Source organism: Chrysochloris asiatica, unplaced genomic scaffold, assembly GCF_000296735.1.
Source record: "Chrysochloris asiatica unplaced genomic scaffold, ChrAsi1.0 scaffold00038, whole genome shotgun sequence".
In the NCBI taxonomy this organism is placed as follows: Eukaryota; Metazoa; Chordata; class Mammalia; order Afrosoricida; family Chrysochloridae; genus Chrysochloris; species Chrysochloris asiatica.
In genome coordinates this window covers 3,327,485-3,349,297 of record NW_006408556.1, presented here as the reverse complement: position 1 = coordinate 3,349,297, position 21,813 = coordinate 3,327,485, and the positions used below count along the sequence as shown (strand labels likewise).

At 40.6% G+C, this 21,813-nt stretch overlaps 1 protein-coding gene across 1 annotated transcript in view; it reads right to left on the bottom strand.

The window, feature by feature from the left end:
• Positions 1-5,008: 5,008 nt before the first annotated feature.
• The window catches only part of UHRF1BP1 (UHRF1 binding protein 1), a 52,309-nt gene continuing 35,504 nt past the window's right edge, over positions 5,009-21,813 (bottom strand). The window contains exons 13-21 of the mRNA XM_006860559.1: positions 18,223-18,416; positions 16,591-18,047; positions 12,800-12,996; positions 11,053-11,210; positions 10,812-10,962; positions 6,484-6,743; positions 5,697-5,805; positions 5,466-5,569; positions 5,009-5,134 (exon numbers count right to left, since the gene is read on the bottom strand). Coding sequence (XP_006860621.1) covers positions 5,009-5,134; positions 5,466-5,569; positions 5,697-5,805; positions 6,484-6,743; positions 10,812-10,962; positions 11,053-11,210; positions 12,800-12,996; positions 16,591-18,047; positions 18,223-18,416 — 2,756 coding nt within the window. The remainder of the gene's footprint in view (positions 5,135-5,465; positions 5,570-5,696; positions 5,806-6,483; positions 6,744-10,811; positions 10,963-11,052; positions 11,211-12,799; positions 12,997-16,590; positions 18,048-18,222; positions 18,417-21,813) is intronic.

Sequence of the window (21,813 nt, the reverse complement as noted above, 5' to 3'; positions counted from 1 at the left end):
GTATTAAGACCTCCTAGGCCTTTGAGGCATAACTCTTTCTTGGTTAGTAGAAAGAAGAAAGATGCATAGGTCTTGAACATTCTCTGGACAGGAGAAAACCCTCCCAAGAGAGCTTTTTGATGGCTTCACATTGAAGCCTGAAGTTGCTGTGACTTGGGTTGCTTCTTAAGTCTGATGTTAAGTAGATGAAACTTTGACTTATGATACGCTATCATGAAGAATACAGTAATAACCGTACTGAGAATAGTTTGTCCTTGTTAACATTTAAGATTCTCCTGTGGATTTGGGTGAGTAATCAGTAAACTGTTTTCCAACTTGTCACATGTATATTTGTGTTCTGGTTGAAATAAGAAGACATTCATCATTCTTCTTTGGTGTTTAAGTAAAACTGGTCTTGACTTTCTTGGTGAAAATCTGAGCCTTTCCCATTTTATACTTAAATCATTGAAATTTTATCTTAAAAAAGAACATCTAAAGCACTGTTTTAAAACGATATAAAACCTAGGTTTTGTATTCCTCTGAACAGACATACCACAACCATTATTGTTTCATCAGTTTATTTGCTTTTGTGTGTTTTTTTCAGGTGGTTCACAGAACCAGTACACTCAAAGTTTGATTAAAAATTGCAACATTAAAATTTCCCCATACTGACCAGGATTCCAGTTCACTGATACATTCTTGTTTTCCTCAAGTAGAAGAGAATGGAGTGACATTTTATTGACAGTGATTAGCAGTAATAAGGCTAATATATGTAGTTGACAATCCTCGGGAAATCTTTCCTCTGTCATTCAGTGTCACAGGGAAAGGGATTTAGAAGCAGTTCTCTTTCTGAAGCTTTCTTGAGCATGTCTTAGTAAAGATTCCAATTCTGTTTAGCACCCAGATTAGGGGGGAAACATTTAGACTCATAAAATTGGGAAAATCTAACTTTAGTATCTGATATCAAAACATAAGGCTTTCCAAATGTACACAGCCAAATGTAAATAGCCATTTACAGCAAAGAAATGCTGTAAGAGTCAGGCGAAATCGTCACCAAAAACAAACTGACAAAAACTAGGTATTCTCTCAGCAATAGCAGGAATTTTAAGTTACAGAACTATATAGCAATTGCAGTTAAGAGACATTGGATAAGACTGAAACTTTATAACACAGAAAGATAATCACACCCCAAGGTTGGCCACTTAGCAAAGCCTCACTACTGTTAAAAGGTTTTTCCCTGGTGCATATATGAGATTGTGTTTGGGGGGGGGGGGGGAGAATCCCCATTCTATATCAGCTTCTATCCAAATCTACTCAGAGATGAGTGGGAATATTCCTATGCTAGAAAGTCAGGCCTAGGCCCTAAAAGGATGGCGCATGAAGACAGTCTCTCTGATAAGTAATGACTGGTAGATCAAAGTCATGACAGCTCTTCAGTAACCAGCTGTCATCATACTAGTGTGGACAACAAAGTTCAGTTGTTGCCATAGTTTTGTAATTTTACTAGAAATGATTTTAAAAGTTTAAGCAAGTAATAAAAAACAAACCTCAGTGTAAAGATATGGAATGGAATGTTCCCATAATCACTATGGCAATATTTTAAACTCCCTTTTTTCCACTAACTCCCAGAACTAGCCTGAGGGGATGCTAATGGAAATTAGTTCAGTGGAAGCACTTAAATAATGGGGCTGGGGGAAGGGGGGATATTTATCCCAATTATATTCCACACACAGGAACTATGTCTTTCAGGACTATGAGAAAGGCTTGGATCTGTGTCAAATTGAGTCAGGTGACATGTATAGTCAAATGCAGCCATCACTTACTCCCCTTCAATAATTAACTAGGTTAATTATTCCACTGAGTTAAAGAACTCAGTAAGATAGATAACCATCCCTATAACCCAGCTGAAGAAGGGATTTGAATTCTAGTTCATATGTACTAAAACATGTATCTCTCCAATACATCCATGAAAATGGTAAGTCTGTACACTCACAGATAATACATAGTCATAAATGTTTCACAGCTGAAATGGTAATGTGCAGTGTGGCTGAAGTCTTGGAGGGACAGTGGTGATATCCAGACATTTGCCTCTGAGGTATTGTTAGATCTTGTTCAGTGTTGCAGCTGTGAGATGCAAATTGTAAGCAGTCCATAGGAGCTGACACATTTTTTTCCTTCCATTCTTTTCCTTTACACTCATCCTGAGGACTACCAACCAGTTAGCATTTCTTTATTATGAAAAAGTCTTTTCCCAATGAACAGAAATACAAAGTTATACAAGATGATTTTTATCAAATTCCCATAGGATAATGATTCCTGCCACAATTCCTGAAGGAGCATTTCAAGACACAGTGTCCAAAGCTGCCACACAAGTAAAGTTATATTATAGGATTACAGTTGTCCCAGTTGTAAGAGCTCCCAATGACTTCAGAGGGCGCAGAAATCTGACTGAGCTCTGGCCATTAACGGGTTAGCCTTAACTTCTTGCTGGATTTGTTTCTGTTGCTGCCTACCAAGTACAAGCTTAAGGTAAGGGTACACCAAATAATCCTAGCTAACATTTTCTTTGCATGGAGGCATATGGTGGGAAGGCACAGACAGACTCAATGTGATTTTAGACCAGTTCAAGTGAGCCTGAAGTTAAATAATTCTATTTCCTGTCTACTAGACCCTCCCACACTGCCTCAGAGCAGCAGAAATGCCATGCTTAAGAGGAGCAGCAATCCACTCAGTCCAGCATTTTGTCTTTGAATATGCACAAATGGAGAGTTTGTGGAGGAATGTAGCTACCTCTAAGTTGTGTTATAATCAGCTAGCCCTCATTTTTACAGGCCCTCTTTGGAGGCCAATGCACAAGGATTCTTAAACTTTCTGAACTCGTATACAGTTTCTATGAATTTCTGATTTGCTATGAGAAATGCTTTCTTTTATCGAAGGCTTTCAGGTAGAACCCTAGAGCTAGTATTTCAGGACCTCATGTACATATTCTTGCTTCTGTCTGGATATTCAGTCCAACTATTCCCTTCAGCTTCCATCTTTCCAGAAGAGTCTATATTTTAAAAATGTGTCCTCATGTAGAAACACGTTCACTCCTGATCATTCTTACTATTCTCAAGCCAGGTTTTATAAATAAAGTCACTAGAAATGCACAAATAATTAGGTTTATACATAACCACCTCCTCCTTCTGCAATGCTTAGGTCTCCCTCTTGTGTTTTGGTAGAGTTCATTACCTTAATGTATTGTAATAAATGTATTACCTCATGCTTGTCCACACTGAATCTCATCCATCACTGTTTTCAGAGTTCTGTGATGCTCCTGCAGTTTTTGTTTTTTTCTTTTTTTTAAATCTCTTCTGATATGACCTTTAACTTCCTTGAAGTTGTCATATTTGATTTCATTATAAACTTCTAACTTTCAGGTCATTTATAAAAAACTTAAATAAGGTTGAACCAAGCATCAACTTTAAGGAAACCTCACCTGCCTATTAGCATTCTTCTCAGTTGTCTTTTTATTCCTACACCTAGTTTGTTTCCTAATCCGATGATCAAAGAGCAACGCATTTTAAATACTGCCTCAGTGAAGAGCCTTGACAACAGTTCTTTACAAGTCTGAAAAGATGAAATCTGGTTTCCCTGAATGCATGTTTTTTTTTATCCTCAAAAAAGCTCGAGTTGACCAATCAGGATTTCCCAGAAAAGGAACATTTTACCTCTTGTTCAGTAGCTCATGTGTGATGACTAGGATGTTTGTGACACCACTAAACTTAGTAATGGGGCTGGGGATGAGGGATATTTATCCCTATTATATCCCTAAACTATGAGTTACTACCCTACCAACTCAAAGGGAAGGCAGCTGATGTGCTTCTAGCTAATCAACATATGTTGAAGAAGTATCACAGAGCAGTATGGGTGAAGGTGGAGTGTTGGAGAAGAAATAGGAAAGAAAATGGGAAAAACAGCTTTTATAGCGCATGGGCAAAACTTAAGCTAGGCTGAAAGATTACATATATCATGTCAAAATTATGTAATTAAAAGCCACAGTGATAGAGGGGTGAGAGACAATCGGTTGAAATGTTTATGTTAATGTTTAAAACACATTTTCAGTCCCCAGACTACCAAGTGCTGAATAGAGTGATGCTAGAAAGTCAGAGTGCTGAGAAAGCAGATGTGCCCCTGAGCTCAGCATCACATAGAAGATCATCTCTGAGGCATGGCTGTGAAGGGGAGCAGGACTTCGGCTCAGAATCCAGCCCCCTCTGGATCCCTACCACATCACGCCTTCAATCCATCCTCACTGAGTGAATATATTTTTCTTGTTTTAAATTTCAAATAAATTGTTAAAAACAGAGGGAAAAGCTGATACTAGCGCTTGTCCTCTAATGATGAAGGTATAACAAAAAGGAAGTTTAACCTTGAAAAATCTGATAGTAATATCAGCTAAGATGATATGACCTTGATTCCCTTTCCAAAAAAGACAGCATCCAGATCCCTCTTATTCTTGTCCCTCTCCTGACCCCACCATACTAGACCATTTCTTGTTCCACTTCACTACTGTGGCCAATGCTCAGGCCAAGGCCTGTTCAGGTCTGCTACAGGAAGCCTGGAACACAGAATCTTTGGTGACTCTGTAGGGGACTGAGGTGAGTATTTTCCCTTGTTCAAACAGGCTGTGGAGGAAGCAAATGTCTCTGCCATGATCAGGAAGTGAAATGGCGCTACACTACTCAGAAGATTCCACCTAGTGTAGAGAGGGCCAGATGGCTTAATATAGGCAAGACATGACATTTCAGCCATGCATAAAGCTTCCCCCAATTTCCTGGGATGTAATTATGCTTCGCCCCATCCTCTACCCTGTAACAGCTAGTAGAAAACACTCCCCCCCACTTCCGGGCCCTCCCACCCAAGGAGTGAGTCCAGCACTCCTCAGTTTCCTGGCATCCTTATCAACACTGGACGGAACCTTCTGTCCAGGGTGGTGCTATTGCTGGTGATTTCCTCTCCCTTGGCACAGATGCCTGAGTCACTGCTGTCAGAGCTCAAAGAGGGGGTTATATTTCCTGATCTCCTGAAGAAGTTTTTCTTTGTCCTGGTTGGCATTGGCCAATGCTTGTTTGGTTTCTATAAGTTCCTTTTGTAGGGTAGGCAGTTCTTGTACCTGAGGAACAAGTAGTTAACAATTAATGAACAGAATAGGGTAATACCACCTTGCAACAGCAACCAGTAAGGAGGACAGGAGGGAAGAATCCAAATTTCTTAATGCGTAAGTTAGATCAATGGCCAAGAGAACCCAGCAGGTAGAATATGTGATTAGCAACCATTCAGCTCTAGCTCTTGACTTGTATTTCCAGAAGCTATTGCTAGGTGAGCCCAAACCACCCAGATACACACAGCACACAGCAATGTTGTCAGCCCTCAAAGTTTTACCAGCTTTCCAGGTTACAGTCCCTAAATGCATATGGAAAAAGGACTCTTCGTTAGGGCCTCACCTGCTGTCCAAAAGCTTCACCTATGGGCACCTGAAATGCCTGTTCTGGGGACTGCCTCTTTTCATTTTCAGGTACTTCTGTTGACGGTCTATTCTGATCAGCAGCTGAAAAAAAGACAAAGATTCTAAGTGACAACCTGCTGTCAATAGTCAGATAGTTCTGTACTGTCATCTGTCCCCTGACACAAGAAAAGCAGTAGAGAAGCAAGGCAGATTGGCAAACCTAACTCACCACTTATATGAAACACTCCATCATCACTCCGTTTCAGCACAACATGCTCCACAGCCAGAGTGATAGGGATAGGGCCCGGGGATGTTGGATAGATGGGGGGGATATCATCCTGTAGGAAGAGAAGGAAACCATATTGATGCATCCAAATAGCTCAGGGCAATTTAGATAACACAAGCTACCCTGTACTATTTAGCTTGAATCACTGTCATGTGGGAGTCCTGGTGTGGCACTACAGGATAAACACTGGACCGCCACACAGTTTGAACCACAGAAAGTCTACACAGGGTTACTATGAGTCGGAACCAACTCGACAGCACTTAACAACATTGTTATGTTATTTCTCCATACATTCTTGCCAAATACGAGAAGTATAACTGAATCCCATTCTAGAGTGAAATTAAGGCGTACATAACCTAGTGGCTTGTACACTGTCAAGCTTCAAGTAAAAGACAAGGCTAGAACTACACAAAAGTTCTCCTGATTTGAAACCAGGGCTTTCTGACAGCAACAAAGCAGTTCGAACCCACCACCTATTCCACTGGAAAAAGATTTGGCCATCTGCTTCCATGAAGATTTACAGCCTTGGAAACTCCAGAGCTGCTGAGTGACTGAACTGATTCAATGACAATGAGCACAGGTGGAACACTTGACAAAGAATGCCAGTGTGCATTTCCTCACTAGATTCTCACTGGACTTTGGGGTGACAAGGGAAGAAGTTGACAACTGTGGTTGTGACAATTGCTTCCCTAACAAAGTCCAGAGTTAAAAAACAAAAGGTTCTTCTCACCTTTAGGGTGATGCTAGAATTCAGGAGCTCAATCTGCATGGGGACCACCACCGGAATCTCCTCATCCTCCAGGAAGGGCCCCAGGCCATTGAGCATCGAAGTGAGCAGCTCTAGGTCACAGTCACGAAGTAACAAATGCAGGAAGCCATTCTGTATGGCCAGAGGAGAATGAGCAGCTGCACCAGGCCCCACCTCAAAGCGAAGGCCCATAGCTGGCCTGATGTTGTCCTTCAAAGTTGAAGACTCCTGAAAACTTGTGCCTTTGAGAGGAAAGACAGAAGGGAAAAATACTAATACCCAGGGACTGTTCTAAGCTCTTTATGTATACCTAATAGTACTAACAAACCTATGGCAAAAGTTTTATCATCAGCTCCATCTTACAGGGGCAAGAAGTAAGACACAGAATAACTGGCCCAAATTTACACAATTAGTAAGTAGCAAAAAGCAAGGCTAGGTTTTGATCTCAGTCTGTCTAACTGCAAAGTTCGTGGACTTAGTCACTTCAGTGTAATGCCATTCAAGACAGAAGGGAGGTTACGGAGTAATAAAAAGCTGTCCTTGTGTGAATCTGAAGTGCTGGGCTAATAGCCAAGGGGAAGCTCTTAAAACACAGGACCTTCAACTCAGCTAAATTTGAAAGTCTCTTCCTTTATCAAAAACTTGGTATCATCTCTCTCTAATAGAGCCAAGTAGGATCTATGATAGTTTCTGTTGTAGCTAGGTGCCGGTGAGGTTGCTCCAACTCATGGCAACCCTAAGCACAACAAAAGCAAACACTGGGCAGTCCTGCCCATCCTCACAATTGTTCCACTTGAGCTCATTACTGGGGTCTTCCTCTTTTTCACTGACCCTCCACTTTACTATGCATGATGTCCTTCTCCAGGGACTGGTCCCTCCTGATAATATGTCTGTACTATGAGAGACGAAGTCTCATCATGGTTTCTAAGGAGCATTCTGGATATACTTCTAACAACACAGATTTATTTGTTCTTCTATTAGTCCATGGTGCTTTTAATACTTAATAACTCAAACGCATCATTTCTTCTTTAGTGTTCCATATTCATTGTCCAACTTTCACATGCATATGAGGCTACTGAAAATACCACTCTTCAACACTTTAAAAAGGTCTTGTGCAGCAGATTTGTCTAATGCAATATGTCATTTGATTTCTTGACTGCTGCTTCCATGAGTGTTGATGGCTGATCCAAGCAAAATGAAGTCTTTGAATACTTCAATCTTTTCTCCATTTATATGGATGTTGTTTATTGGTCCAGTAGTGAAGAGTTTTGTTTTCTCTACATTGAGATGCAACCCATACCAAAGGCTGTGGTCTTTGATCTTTATCAGTAAGTATTTTAAGTCCTCTTTACTTTCACCAAAGAAGGTTGTATCATCTGCATATCGCAGGTTATTAATGAGCCTTCCTCCAATCCTGATGCCATGTTCTCATATAATCCAGCTTCTCAAATTATTTGCTGAGCATACAGATTGAGTAAGTATGGTGAAAGAATACAACCCTGGCAAACACCTTTCCTGATTTGAAACTATTCAGTGTCCCCTTGTATATTCGAATGACTGCCTCTTGGTCTGTGTATTGGTTCGTCATGAGCACAACTAAGCGTTTTGGAATTCCCAATTTTTCATAATGCTATCCATAGCTTGTCATGATTCACACAGTTGAAAGCCTTTGCATAATCAATAAAGCACAGGTAAACATCTTTCTGGTATTTTCTCCTTTCAGCCAAGATCCAGATGATGTCAACAGTTATATCTTTCACTCCACATCCTTGTCTGAATCTGGGCTGAACCTTGTCGATGTACTGTTGCAGCTATTTTTGAATTATATTTAGCAAAATGTCACTAGCATGTAATAATGATATTGCCCACATTCTGTTGGATCTCCTGTCCTTGGAATGAGCATAGATATGGATCTCTTCCAAATAACTGGCCAGATAGCTGTCCTCAAAATTTTTTGGCATAGATGAGTGAGTGCCTCCAGTGTTTTATCAATTTGCTGAAATATTTCAATTTGCATTCCATCAATTCCCTGAGCCATGTTCTTTGCCAAATGCCTTAAGTGCACCTTGGACTTCTTCCATTAATATCATTGGCTCTTGATCAGACACTACCTCTTGAAATGGTGGATCATCGACCATTTCTTTCCCATTCAGTGACTCTGTGTATTCCGCCATCTTCTTTTGACGATTTCTACATTATTCAATATTTGCATTATTCAAAAATATAGAATCCTTCAATAGTTCAAGTTGAGGCCTGAATTTTTTCTTCAATTCTTTCAGCTTGAAAAATACTGAGCATGTTCTTTCCTTTCAGTTCTCTAAATTCAGATCTTTGCACATTTTATAATCCTTTGTCTTCTTGAGCTGCCCTTTGAAATCTTCTTTTGACTCTAGAGAATTAACCTCTCCAAGACCCCATAAAGAACAATTTCAGGTGTAGTCACAGCTATGGAACAGGTTATACATTAATGAGACTGAATTAATACAACCACGTTGGAAAATAATATGGCATTATCTGGTAAAGTTGAAACTATACATACCCTAATGATATAGAAATTATACCCTCAGAAATAAAACCTTAGAGAAACTTTAGAACATACTGTAACCCCACCCACATATGCCACACTTAGGCATATAGCATGCATAGGAAACAAACACTTGAAGAGGTTGCATGGTTTGCAAGAACCATATAACATACCTCTAAAAATATAATTTGTACCAGGTAATATGAGCAAGGTTGTCTGTAGCATCACTATTTGAAATAGCAAAAAACCAGACTAGAAACAACTTAAATGTTTTAAATGTTCAGGATAGACTGAATAAGTAAATAATGGTAATAGGTACAAAGGATCTTTTTAGGTTGATGATACTGTTTCATAAGTTGACTGTGGTCACAGTTCTGTAAATTTAATAAAATCTATCAACCTGGAGTGCCTGGTGTGGCAATGTGGGTTAATGTGCTGGACTGCAAGGTCAGTATGAACAAACTCACCAGCGGCTCCTTGGAAACCCTATACAGGGTCGCTATGGGTCAGAACAGACTCGATGGCACTTAACAACAACAATACTTAAAATGAAGGTGCCATAGTGGCACAATAGTTAAAACACTTGGCTGCTACTGAAAAGTGAGAGGTTCAAATCCACCTTACCACTCCCACAGGAGAAAAATCTTGGTGATCTGCTCCCATAAAAACTGTAGCCTCGGAAACCCTATGGGGCAGTTCTACTCTGTCATATAGGTTCACTAGAGTTAGAATTGACTTGATGGCATATAACAATAGCAATACTTAAACCAAGTTTTGTAGTATGCAAATTATACACCACTATAGCTGATATTTTTAAAGTAAAAAATGGTATACTTATGCAAAAGAATAGTATATATAACAGTGAAAATATAATGTAGCTAACTCAAACACAGAAGAATTTCAAGAATATCATGTTAAGTGATAGAAGCAAGTTACAAAGGAATATAAACTGTGATTCTATTAAGATACACTGAAGGAGTGGGCAGGAGAGAGGAGAAATGAAGTCTCAGTGTTTAAGAGACACTGAAAGAAGATGGGAAAAATTGGGAACAATTAAGACCAATAATGGTTAAACAACATAATGAACACAGTATCATGATACTACACATATGAAGACTGTTGAAATGGCAAGTACTTTGTGACACATATCTTTACCAAAATGAAAACAAGAGGTGAAAAAAGATTAAACTCAAAAGCCAAATAATACATTAATATAAATGCATGTGGAGATATATAACAAAGCAAGGGAATAGTAAGTTCAAAATTCAAGCTAATGATTACCTCTGATAGGTAAGGGACAGACAAAGAGCAGGAGAGGACTCCAGGGACTTCTGTTTACTAAGCTAGGTATACTGCTACTTTTATGGCTTACATATATTTTATAAGTATCTTTTAGTATGTACTTGATATTTTAAAAAATATTTTTGAAACAAATCAGTTAAGGTAAGCTCAGATTTATACTGGTCATCTTTTAAAGTACAAATGATAATTCTGATCAAAGGATGATTCTGCACAATGGAAGTTCTCTGATCAGATACAGTTTTACGTTAGTGGCCACACAAAGAAGTGGCCACTGTCCTGTAAAAGCTGAAGGGAAGTGGAGGTGGAAAACGGCCAAGTGATTGCAATGCTCCAGAAAGTGCTCTGGGAAGTTCACGCAGAAACGAAGCTCCAATGGAGCTCTTCCTCCCCCTACTGGCTTTGGAACACAGTGACAGGTAGAAGTTAAGCTATTGCTGAGACCAAATAAATCCCACCATCTCTCCTGGAGTGGTATCATCCTCACCTGGGCACTGGCCATGCAGGAACTGCCAGAGTCCCACGGTGCCCAACTGCTGGAGAGTCAGTTCTTCTGCTTGCAGGGCCACTGTCAAGTCTTCACCACATACCTCAATCCCCAAGGACACCCCATTCACCTTCAGGAGCAGAACTGAGACCTGTAAAAGGAGACTTTCTTAGCTCTAAGTCCTAAGCTTCCATCCAGCCCAGAGCCTGCCGGCTGCAGAGAAGAAAGTACAGCCGCTAACCGGGTGAAAACTGAGGTCTTCTCCACTAGGTGAGACGGAACTGTTGGCCTGTGGTGACCCCTGGCCATAATTATTATCCACAACAGAGCTCCCTTGAACACCAGTAACATCCAAGACATTTGGAAGAGATCCTGGCGGGAAAGATTCCAGAAGAGACTCTGCGTGAGAAAAGGGGACAAACGGGTTTAAAAGTCAAAAAGACCTATTCAAATCCAACCTCTAAAAACAATCATAACTGTAAAAACAAAACATTTATGAGACAACTGGAAATTTTAAGATTAATTGGGTACTTGATACATTTTTTTAATTACTGTTAGTAAATTTTTTTAGTGAAATAATGACATTAGGACATATGTGAAAAAACGCTGTACTTTTTAGAGATGCACACCAAAAATATTTATGGATAAAATTGAATGATGTTTAGAATTTGCTTCAAAATAATAAGGGCGGGAAGGGAAATGGGCAGGGGTAAATGTGAAAAAAGAATGGCTGTGGGTTTTTAATAGCTGAAGTTATGTGATGGGTGTATGAGGAATTCACTAGTTACTTCTGTACATATTTGAAATTTCCCTTAAGAGGTTAAAAATAATACAAAACAAACATGAGTACCATCATCCTACTTAAGAAAGAGTACATTCCCTTTTTATCTTATTTTAATTTCAACACTCTTAAGGGACCATTTAATAAGACTATTTCAATAAGCTCATTTGAACCAATGTATCTTTTGTTGTTGTTGTTGTTGTCAGGTGCCATCGAGTCGGTATCGACTCATAGCAACCCCATGCACAGCAGAACGAAACAATGTGCAATTCTGGGCCAACCTCACTATCGCTGCCACACTTGAGTCCATCAATGATGCCACCTGGCTGATCCATCTCGTTGGGGGTCTTCCTCTTTTTCTCTGACCCTCCACCTTACCCAGCATGACATCCTTCTCCAGCGACTGTTCTCTCCGGACAATGTGTCCAAAGTATGAGAGACGAAGCTTAGCCATCTTGGCCTCCAAGGAGCACTCTGGTTGCACTTCTTCCAAAACAGATCTATTAGTTCTTTTGGCAGTCCATGGCACTTTCAGTATTCTCCTCCAACACCACAACTCAAAGGCATCAATTCTACGATCTTCCTTATTCACCGTCCAGCTTTTGCATCCATATGAGGTTACTGAAAATACCATAGCCTGGGTCAGGCACACCTTAGTCCTCAAGCTGACATCTTTGCTCTTCAGTACTTTAAAAAGTACCTGTGCAGCAGATTTGCCCAATGCAATACGTTGTCTGATCTCTTGACTGCTGCTTCCGCGAGTGTTGATAGTTGATCCAAGAAGAATGAATGTATCTTTTAGAGGGGAATTATTTGGTTCTGAAAGCAATTCATTTTATCAACCAAAAAATGTTGCTAGTTATTTTCCAATAATAAAATTCATGGGTAGACAGAAACAGGCAATGACACCAGTCACAAAGCTAGTAAACCTACCACTGCAGCTACATGGCTGTAAGAACAGTGCTCTCTCCTTCAGTCTACGTGTATTTTGTGCACTAATCAATAGTCTAGTAGATGTGGAGATAAAGTCAGAGCCACAGATCCATGAACACTTCTGTCTCTCCTTTTCTGGAGTGGGATGATAGTGGTTTAAGAAAACATGTATTTTATCAAATCCCCTGATTTTGAATACTGCTGGTCTGAATATAGGTAGCAAGACAGCCCTTTTTAGACTTCTGTAACTCTTCTTGGCTCAGCTTCCACTTACCAGACTCCAAGAGCATCACAAAGCCATCACTGCCATCACTGTCTACTGAGATCCGGTCTTCAGGGCCACTGCTATCCAATGAGACTCCATCAAATGACTGCTGAGACACCGTCCTCTTCATGGAGAAAAAACGAAGTCGGGCAGCACCTCCACTCACTGGGGGTGTCATCCCCTCATCTATCTTGGCCACGGGCTCCCTGCTTTAAGAAACCAAGCAAAGAACACCAACATGGCTTAGGAGGCATGTTTGTTCCAACCTCCTTAAAACAACCCTCCCGTGAGTCCAGTTAATATGAGCAAAAATGTGACTTCTCCTAATACCCACTAGGAAAGGGATCATGCCATTTCTTTTAACCACTGGCTTTTCTGCATTCTCTTATTCCAATATTTCAAACTGCACAAACAGTGCTCTCCTGTCAACGTTAAATGTCAAAGCTATTCAAGGTCAATCCACCTGGAACTCAGGAATGGCACCCGAGGCCACCCAGTGTTATTCCACAAATATTTACTGAATAACTTCTGTACGTAGGCACCATAGTAGACACAGGGCAAGGGTGGGGAGTGGATAAAATGAAACAAAAAGCTGAAATGTGGCAAGCGCCTGAATGAGCAAAGAAATGGTGATACCAGCTATGGAGGGGTAGAGAATTTAGTTGCATATATATAAGGTTCAAGGTACACTGAGCAATCCATATGGAGCTATGTTGTTGTTGTTGTGAAGTGCCATCGAGTCGGTTCCGACCCATAGCGCTATAGGCAACTTTAAATGAAGACCAAGGGAGGGGAGAGAAACCACGACTGGAAACAAACTAAAGCAGAAATAGGGAGACGGATAAAAATTAATCTAGTGAGAGAGCATTCAAAAGTATTGTCAGATACAAATCTTCTGAAACTTTGGCAAAGCCATCAAGAATCTTCATAATCCTTGACCCAATAACTCCACCTATGGGCTTTTATTCTAAAGCAAGATTCAGCTATGCACAATATACACGCTGAGAAATGTTCACTTAAATACCTACAATTAACACAGCATTAGTTCTACCTGAGAAAGACTGGAACCAAATGGTGGATTGGTTGAATAAATTATGGTATGTCCATTTGCTAGACTATAGTCTGCAATTAAAAATCATGGACTCAAATACCTAATGAATGGGAAAATACAGCATTATATAAGCAAAGTCAGGTATAATACTATAGAAATAATATAATCCTAGTTTTAAATTATATTTGTGTGTATTATATAAATAACATATAAACATTCACATGGACATGTAAATATATATATATATGAAAACTGGAAGAAAATAGATCCAAAAATAAATAGTGGCTGTCTCTGGGTAATATCACTCCATGTGATTTTCATTATATTTTCTTTTTTATTCTTTTCTGTATTTTCTACATTGTCAATGCAATGAACATAATTTTTTAAATTAAAATAAATAAGAATCATGGCAAATGTGATCAGAATATGGATAGCCTAGCCCTGGGCAATATTTACATTTACAAGGTAAAAAGGGAGCAGAGAAGACTGGGGGAAAAAAAAGAAGATTCCCTCAGAGAAGTACAAGTAACAGGGTAGTGATACAAATACTCAGAAAAGTCTGATGAGCAATGTCAGCTACCAGAGAGGAGTCCAGAAGCAGGAATGAGAACAGACCACTGACCTAAACAGTTAGGAAGTCACTGTTAATGTTTAAAAAGAAGCTTTTATCACACACCTTTCTTCTCTTTTTTCACCTCTCCTCTTTTCCCATCTCCCTTACTCTTCTTCATCTAGAAAAGGCAGCACATTTGGTGATTAGGAGTCCAGGCTTTCAATCCTTGACCCACCACTCACAAGTTGTGTGATCCTGAGCAAGCTCCTTACCTCTCTGATACTCAGCTTCCTCCTCTGTAAAATGGGGAGTGATATTAGTACCACTGCCTTAATAGGGTAGTTACAAGAATTTAAAGAGTTAATATTTGTAAGTATTTTGAATAGTGCCTAGTCCATAGATAGAAAGCACTCAATAAATGTTGGCTATTATTTTTTCACTCACCACAAATGCATACAAAAGCTGAATAATGAAGACCAGAGGAGAACTGATGCCTTTGAATTATGGTGTTGGTGAAAAATATTAAATGCCACTGACTACCAGAAGAATGAACAAATCTGTCTTGAAAAAAGTACAGCTAAAATGTTGCTTAGTATTGAGGATGGCTAGACTTAACATACCCTACATACTTTGGACATGTCATCAAAAGGGACCAGTTCCTGGGGAAGGATATCATTCTTTGCAAAGCAGAGGGTCAGTGAAAAAAAGAGAAAGGCCCTCAATAAGATGGATTGACACAGTATCTGCAACAGTGGGCTTAAACGTAGGCACAACTATGAGGGTGAAGCAGGACCAAGCAGTGCTTGGTTCTGTTATACGCAGGGTTGCTATTAGTCGGAACTGACTCAACGGCACCTCACAACAACAAGCATGTTATTATATCTTATTGTTGTTGTTGTGAAGTGCCGTCAAGTCGGTTCCGACCCATAGCGACTCTGTATAGGGTTTCCAAGGAGCAGCTGGTGAGCTTGAACCTTGCAGTTCAGATGGCTTTGCATTAACCCACAGCACCACACCAGGACTCCATTATATCTTATAGCCCTTTAAAATTTTCCTCTTTTCTTCTTCCTAGGTTGTCTATGCCTAGCAGGTACTAGCATACCAACAGACTTTGCTTAGATTTGTTTAATACAATTCACCTAGACAAAACCTCTAAGATCACTGATCTTCACATCATATTTACTAAAGCACAATATGTTGTAGTAACGATTTTCCTTAGACCTCTTTATCGTTCCTAAAGCCACAAGCATCCATGGAAAAATCTATACCTTTCCACTCTGACTATGCACATCTGTTTTCCCGCTTGCTCCTCACTATTATCTCCAGAGACTGACACAGAGCCTAACCCATAGTAAGGGCTCAAAAAACACACTTTAAATGAATGGCTGGAATTCTTCCTGGCAGACACTAATAAGGTATACCAGTCCCAACTTTTCTACTTACAAGATGCAGGATTCAAGGACTCATCCAAAGCCTCACTTTCCTCAGTTGTAAACTGAAAAAACAAATACCTATGCTACCTCCTTGGGCTGCTGTGAAGATCAAATCAAACAAAATATTACATTAAACCCCACCAAAAAGAATATCATACAGCTGTCAGGCATAATTATGCAGATATAACATATACATATCAATAAGAGCAAACTGATGAAAAGGGGAGATAGTATGATTCTAGGAAGCAATAAATGTTGACTTGAAAACTATCCAAGAACAGGCTACAATATGTTGTTATAGTTAAGTGCCATCGAATCAGCTCCAACTCACAGCAAAGCAACCCTGTATAGTATTTCCAAGGAGTTGCTGGTGGATCTGAACCACTGATCTTGTGGTTAGAAATCCAGTGATTATCCTACAGTGCCACACCAGGACTCCTATAATATATGGAGGCATATAAAAGTTCATGGGATTTTGGGTCACTTTATTTGAAGTTTCTGGTTCTTCCTTTATCACAGAATTAGATTGTTGTGAAACTAAATCTCTCCAACTACTATCACCTGTATCCTCTAAGTAGCTCAAAACTTTTTCCAGTGCCCTGTAGGCAGCTCTGAAAATGAGTGCCTATGCCACATTAAATGGGTCATTCTATGCATTCTCCTGGGCTACACTGTGCTTCCCAATCTAAAAGTGTCTGTGGCAGGAGGCCATCAACTCAATGTTCAGAGCTAGGAGGGAAAGGTGGATGACAGAACCACTCACTTGGCTGGAGGCAAGGACAACATCTTATGCATGGTGGAAGTCATCCGGTCTTTGCCCAGACTGAAAGCATCTTTGGTTAAGGACACAGCTTCCTTGGTGAGGTCCATGGTGGCATGTAGGGCTTCTTTGGTGGCATCCTTGGTCATGTGAATAGCACTTGAAAGCTCCCCCTCAATGTTCTTCAAGGGGACAATCTCACCCTGCCCACTCACAGCAGTATCTCTGCCACTTGGGGATTTCAACACAGATGGAGAGCTGGATGCTTGGGCTCTGCTCAGTCTCTTGGCCTGGAGGGACTCAACCGCCTCATGGCCCTTCCCTGCCAGTTGCTGTATAAGTAAACCTGAGTCCAGCAGTTCTCCATTACTCTGGAGAGGCAATGGCCTATCCAGGGATACATCCAAATTTTCAATGCCATGATCTCCTAGGGCCTTCTCAGGGCTGGCTGGGCCCTGGTCTGAGGAGGCATCAGACTTTAGCTCCCGATCCTCTGAAGGAGAAAGCTCTGAATCTATGAGGCTGGTGGTATCTGAACCTGCAGAGTCAGCTTCACCAGTCCCAGGGACAGGATGCATGAGCAGAGCCACTTCAGCACTGGGGAAGAGGACTCCAATGCAAGCTGTCTGATTCTGCAAAGGAGACCCAGTCATAGCCTCTGTATCCTTAGTCAGTTGCTCTTGAAGACCTTGCAACACCTCCTTGAGGCGGAGAAGAGCCAAGTACTGGTAGTGGTCGAGCCTCACATGGACATGGGCAGGAGAGTGTACAAGCATATGAACATCTGCTGCATCCTCCAACTCTGTCAGAGGCCCTTTGCTGTCCACACCCCCACTGCCTTCTTGCAAACTTTCCATGACTTCCGTTAGTCCTGATAGGCTTTTCAAATCTTGCTCAGTCTTTGACCTCTGATGGGACACAGAGTCAGGGGCAAGGGTCTCAGAATGGACAGGACTGCCAAAGCTGGCTGATGGTTTCAGCCTCCCCTCTGCAGCCAAAAGGCGCTTTCGTGCCTGTGCTTGCTGCCAGCGGAGGGGTAGGCAGGCCCAAATGGACATGGGGAAGGGAGCCACAAAATTCAAGGGATGGCCTTTGAAGTTCTCTGTTCCCTCAAAGTCCAAGGAGATCTGGACAAAGTGGATGGACCAGAGATCCTGGGAAGCCTTAGGCCTCTGGGGAGGGAGACTGTTCGGCTGTGGGAGGCGGGAATCCATCTGGAAAGCATGATGTAAAAAAAGCATGTGCAGAAGGCTAAAGCCACCTGGAACCTTAGGGAAGTGAACATAGTTGGAATGAAAGAACTCAGTAGCAGCAAAACTCCGGAAGAGGTTCTGGAGGTCTACATAGCTACAGTGTTGGGCATAACGGGTATTGGTGGCAGTCATGCCTGAGGCAGAGATGACAAGGGCCCGGGGTCGATGCACGCCAGCCTGCTCTCTCTTCTCCAGTGGGAAGCTCACCTTCAGAGAGAAAATGAAACATAATTCATCTCAATATCTGAGCAATTCACCATTAAAAAGATTGGACAGGTCACTTGAGCTGTGAAATCTTTTCTTACTTCCATCAAACAGAATAGAACCCTGGACTATAGTTACATTTACCTATAAAGGAACGGAAATCCCACTTTTTTCCTACCTTCAACTGAAAGGCATCCAGTCGAATGTCCAAGTGTTCATCTTTCTGTCTTGAATCTTCCAGCTTGTAAATAGCTTTGAATTGCTCCAAGCTGCGGTATAAATCCAGGCAAAAGAGGTTTCCCCAAAGCAAGCTGACAGGATCCATAGTAAATGTCAGACCATTCAACTGAATGTAGAGATTGGGACAGGGAACTGGAAAACAAAGAAGAGAATCACTTACATATAAAGTTATCACTCGTTGGTCAGTTTGTTGTACTGTCGTGACTTGTATGTTGCTCTGATGATGGAAACTACCTTACTGGTATTTTAAATACTAGCAGGATCACCCATGGTGCAGAGGTTTCAGCTTAGCTTCCGGACTAAGAGACTAAGAAGAAGGAGAGGCAGATTAACATCTGAATGTTTGGCCACTGAAAACCTTATTGAACACTGATAGCATCAGAATATTAAATATTGAAACATGATGAACAGCACCAAAAGATCGTAACACACAGTGCCAGAGATGAGTCCCTCAGGTTGGAAAGCACTAAAAATACAACAGTAAAGAGCTGCCTTCTCAAAGTAGAGTTGACCATGATGACACAAATGGAGTAAAGCTTTCATGACCTTCATCTGAAGGTGGGCACAACTCAAAATGAGAAGAAACAGCTGTAAACATCCATTAATAATCAGAACATAGAATATACAAAGTATGTATCTAGAAAAACTGGCAGTTGTCAAAAATGAAATGGAACTCATAAACAATGAATATCCAAGGCATCAGTGAGCGGAAATGGACTGGTGTTGGACATTTTGAATCTGACAATCGTATGGTTTATTACGCCAGGAATGACAAATTGAAGAAGAATAGTGTCATAGTCTTCCTCAGAAAGAACATTTGAAGATCTGTATTAAATAGTCCTGGTGTGGCACTGTGGGTTAATGCACTAGACTGGAAAGTTGGTTTGAACCACAAGGTTGGTGGGTCAAACTCACCAGTTGCTCCTCAGAAACCCTATGCAGGGTCACTATGTGTTGGAACTGACTCAACAGCACTTAACAACAACATTAAACAGTATAATGCTGTCTGTGACAGGATAATATTCATATGTCTAAAACGAAGATCAGTTAATAGCTCTAATTATTCAAATCTATGTACTAACTGCTAAAGTCAATAATGATGAAATTGAAGAATTCTACCAACTTCTTCAGTCTGAAATTGACCAAGCATGCAATCAAGATACATTTATAAGCTAATTACTGGCAATTGAAATGCAAAGGTTAGAAACAAAGAGGAAGGATCACCCTCGAAAAATATAGCCTTGGTGATAGAAAATGGAGACCACATGATAGAATACTGTAAGACCCATAACTTATTCAGAGTCCTGGTATGGTGTTGTGGGCTAATGCCTCAGACTGCAAAGTCACTTGAATGGCAAGGTGGGTGGTTCAAGTTGACCAGCTGCTCCTTGGAAACTCTATACAGGGTCGCTATGAGTCAGAATCAACTCAATAGCTCTTAACACCACCACCAACAACAATGACTTATTCATGGCAAATACCATTTTTAAACAACATAAAGGACAACTATACACATAGACCTCACCAGATGGAATACACAGAACTCAAACTGACTATAGCTGTGGAAAGTGATGGTGAAAAAACTCCATATGATTGGCCAAAACAAGACCAGAGACAGACTGTGGAACAGAGCCTTGGTGATAGAAAATGGAGACCACATGATAGAATACTGTAAGCCCCATAACTTATTCAGAGTCCTGGTATGGTGTTGTGGGCTAATGCGCAGACTGCAAAGTCACTTGAACGGCAAGGTGGGTGGTTCAAGTACATGAGAGCCAAAATATGATCTTAAACATATCCTGAATTTAGAGATGAACTCAAAAACAAATCTGATGTTTAGACACTAATGATCGAAGATCAGAAGAGTTATGGCATGGCATCAAGAACATCATACAGAAAGAAAGCAAAAGGTCATTAAGAAGACAAGAAAGGACGCGGGGCTTGATGGCGGCTAGGATGGAAGTGCAGAGAGGTTCGCCATCAGTAATACCACAGAATACCAGGCAAAGCAGATTCAGGGCAGAGCTCCAAAACTCGGAACTACATAGATAGGAATATTTAAAAGGTCTGAAGGCTTATAGCTAGTGGAACTTGTAGCAAAAGTAAGAAATTGTATATTTTTTAATATGCTGGGCTGGGCTCAGTGGCCTGGAGCCGACAACTTGGGTAAGACCAAATGGCAAGACCAAGCAGGGGAGCAGAAACACCATGAAAAAATGCCGCGGGAATCTCAGAGCAAAGGTGGACACTACACTTTGTTCGTTTCTAATCTGATTTTCTTTTTCTTGGAATCTGTTCATTGGGCCCCGACTGTTTGCGCATCTCCATTCTGGTGACTAGAGGATCTAGGTGCCTGAGAAAGTGGACACCTCCCATCCGCACCACTGGTGGTTTCTTCTGCCATGCATGCGCACAGATACTCTCAGCCCAAAAGATGGCACTGTTTTTTGTTTTTTTTTTTAATATGGAAAAGGCCAGAACAAGGGGCGTGGAGAGGGAAAAAGAGTTTAAAAACAAAACAGGCTGAAAATTAAATTAAATCCTGAGTACAGCATAAGAAATAAATAAACAGTGGCATCTTAAAATCTCTGAGGCAGCTTGGAAGGCAAGAAGCAGAAAGAGGTCATTAAAGTTATACTCATATTAAGCTACAGATTTTTTTCCCCCTTCTCTACCTCCTCTCCCATTTCTGTAATTACAGACTACAGTATCCAGTCTAGCATTTTTTGTTGTTGTTGTTATTTTGGTGATTTTTTTTCCTTTTCTGTTGTGTTTTTTTTTTGTTTTTTGGTTTTTTTGCTATTGCTGTTTTGCTGCTTTATGCTCCCCCTTCTACATTTGGGGGATTCTTTCTCTCCCTATATTACCCAAGAAGAGATACCAACTGCTGCATATAGTCAAGCTAAAATCACACTCTATAAAACACCAAAATCCAGGCAAGAACCAATACCAACTGCCATATACTAGGGAGGCAGACGAAACCTGTGAAAGTTACTCTGACTTAAGCAATAAGAAGAGTGAAAAGGGAAGACCACATCTTGATTACATTTACCTGGAAGCAATCAGAAAGCATAAAAAATACCAAAATACATACTCAATTAAGTAAAAAGGCCACAGATAAACACTACACAAGTCCAAGAAGCAAAAGCAGATGGCCATATCAGCACATGTCCAGAAACAAGATAAAATGTCTGGAGAGGTAGACCTGGACTACATTCTGGAAGGAGGGCAGGCCTTGGAAATGCCTGAGAAGGAATTCAGAAAAATGATTATAAAATGTTTCAAAACACTTTAAAATGGAGTTGAGAAAAATAAGGAAAAAAGTCAGGAAAATGCTACAGGAACAATCAAGTAAGATAGATACAGCATTGGAAACAATTCAAAACCTACAGAAAGAGGTCCAAACGATCAATAAATTAAATATCAGAAACAGACAATAAAGTTAAAGGGCAAAGGAGTAAAATAGAAGAGATGGAAGGCAGAACCAGTGAGTTGGAAGACAAATCTCTCAATACCACTAAGATAGAAG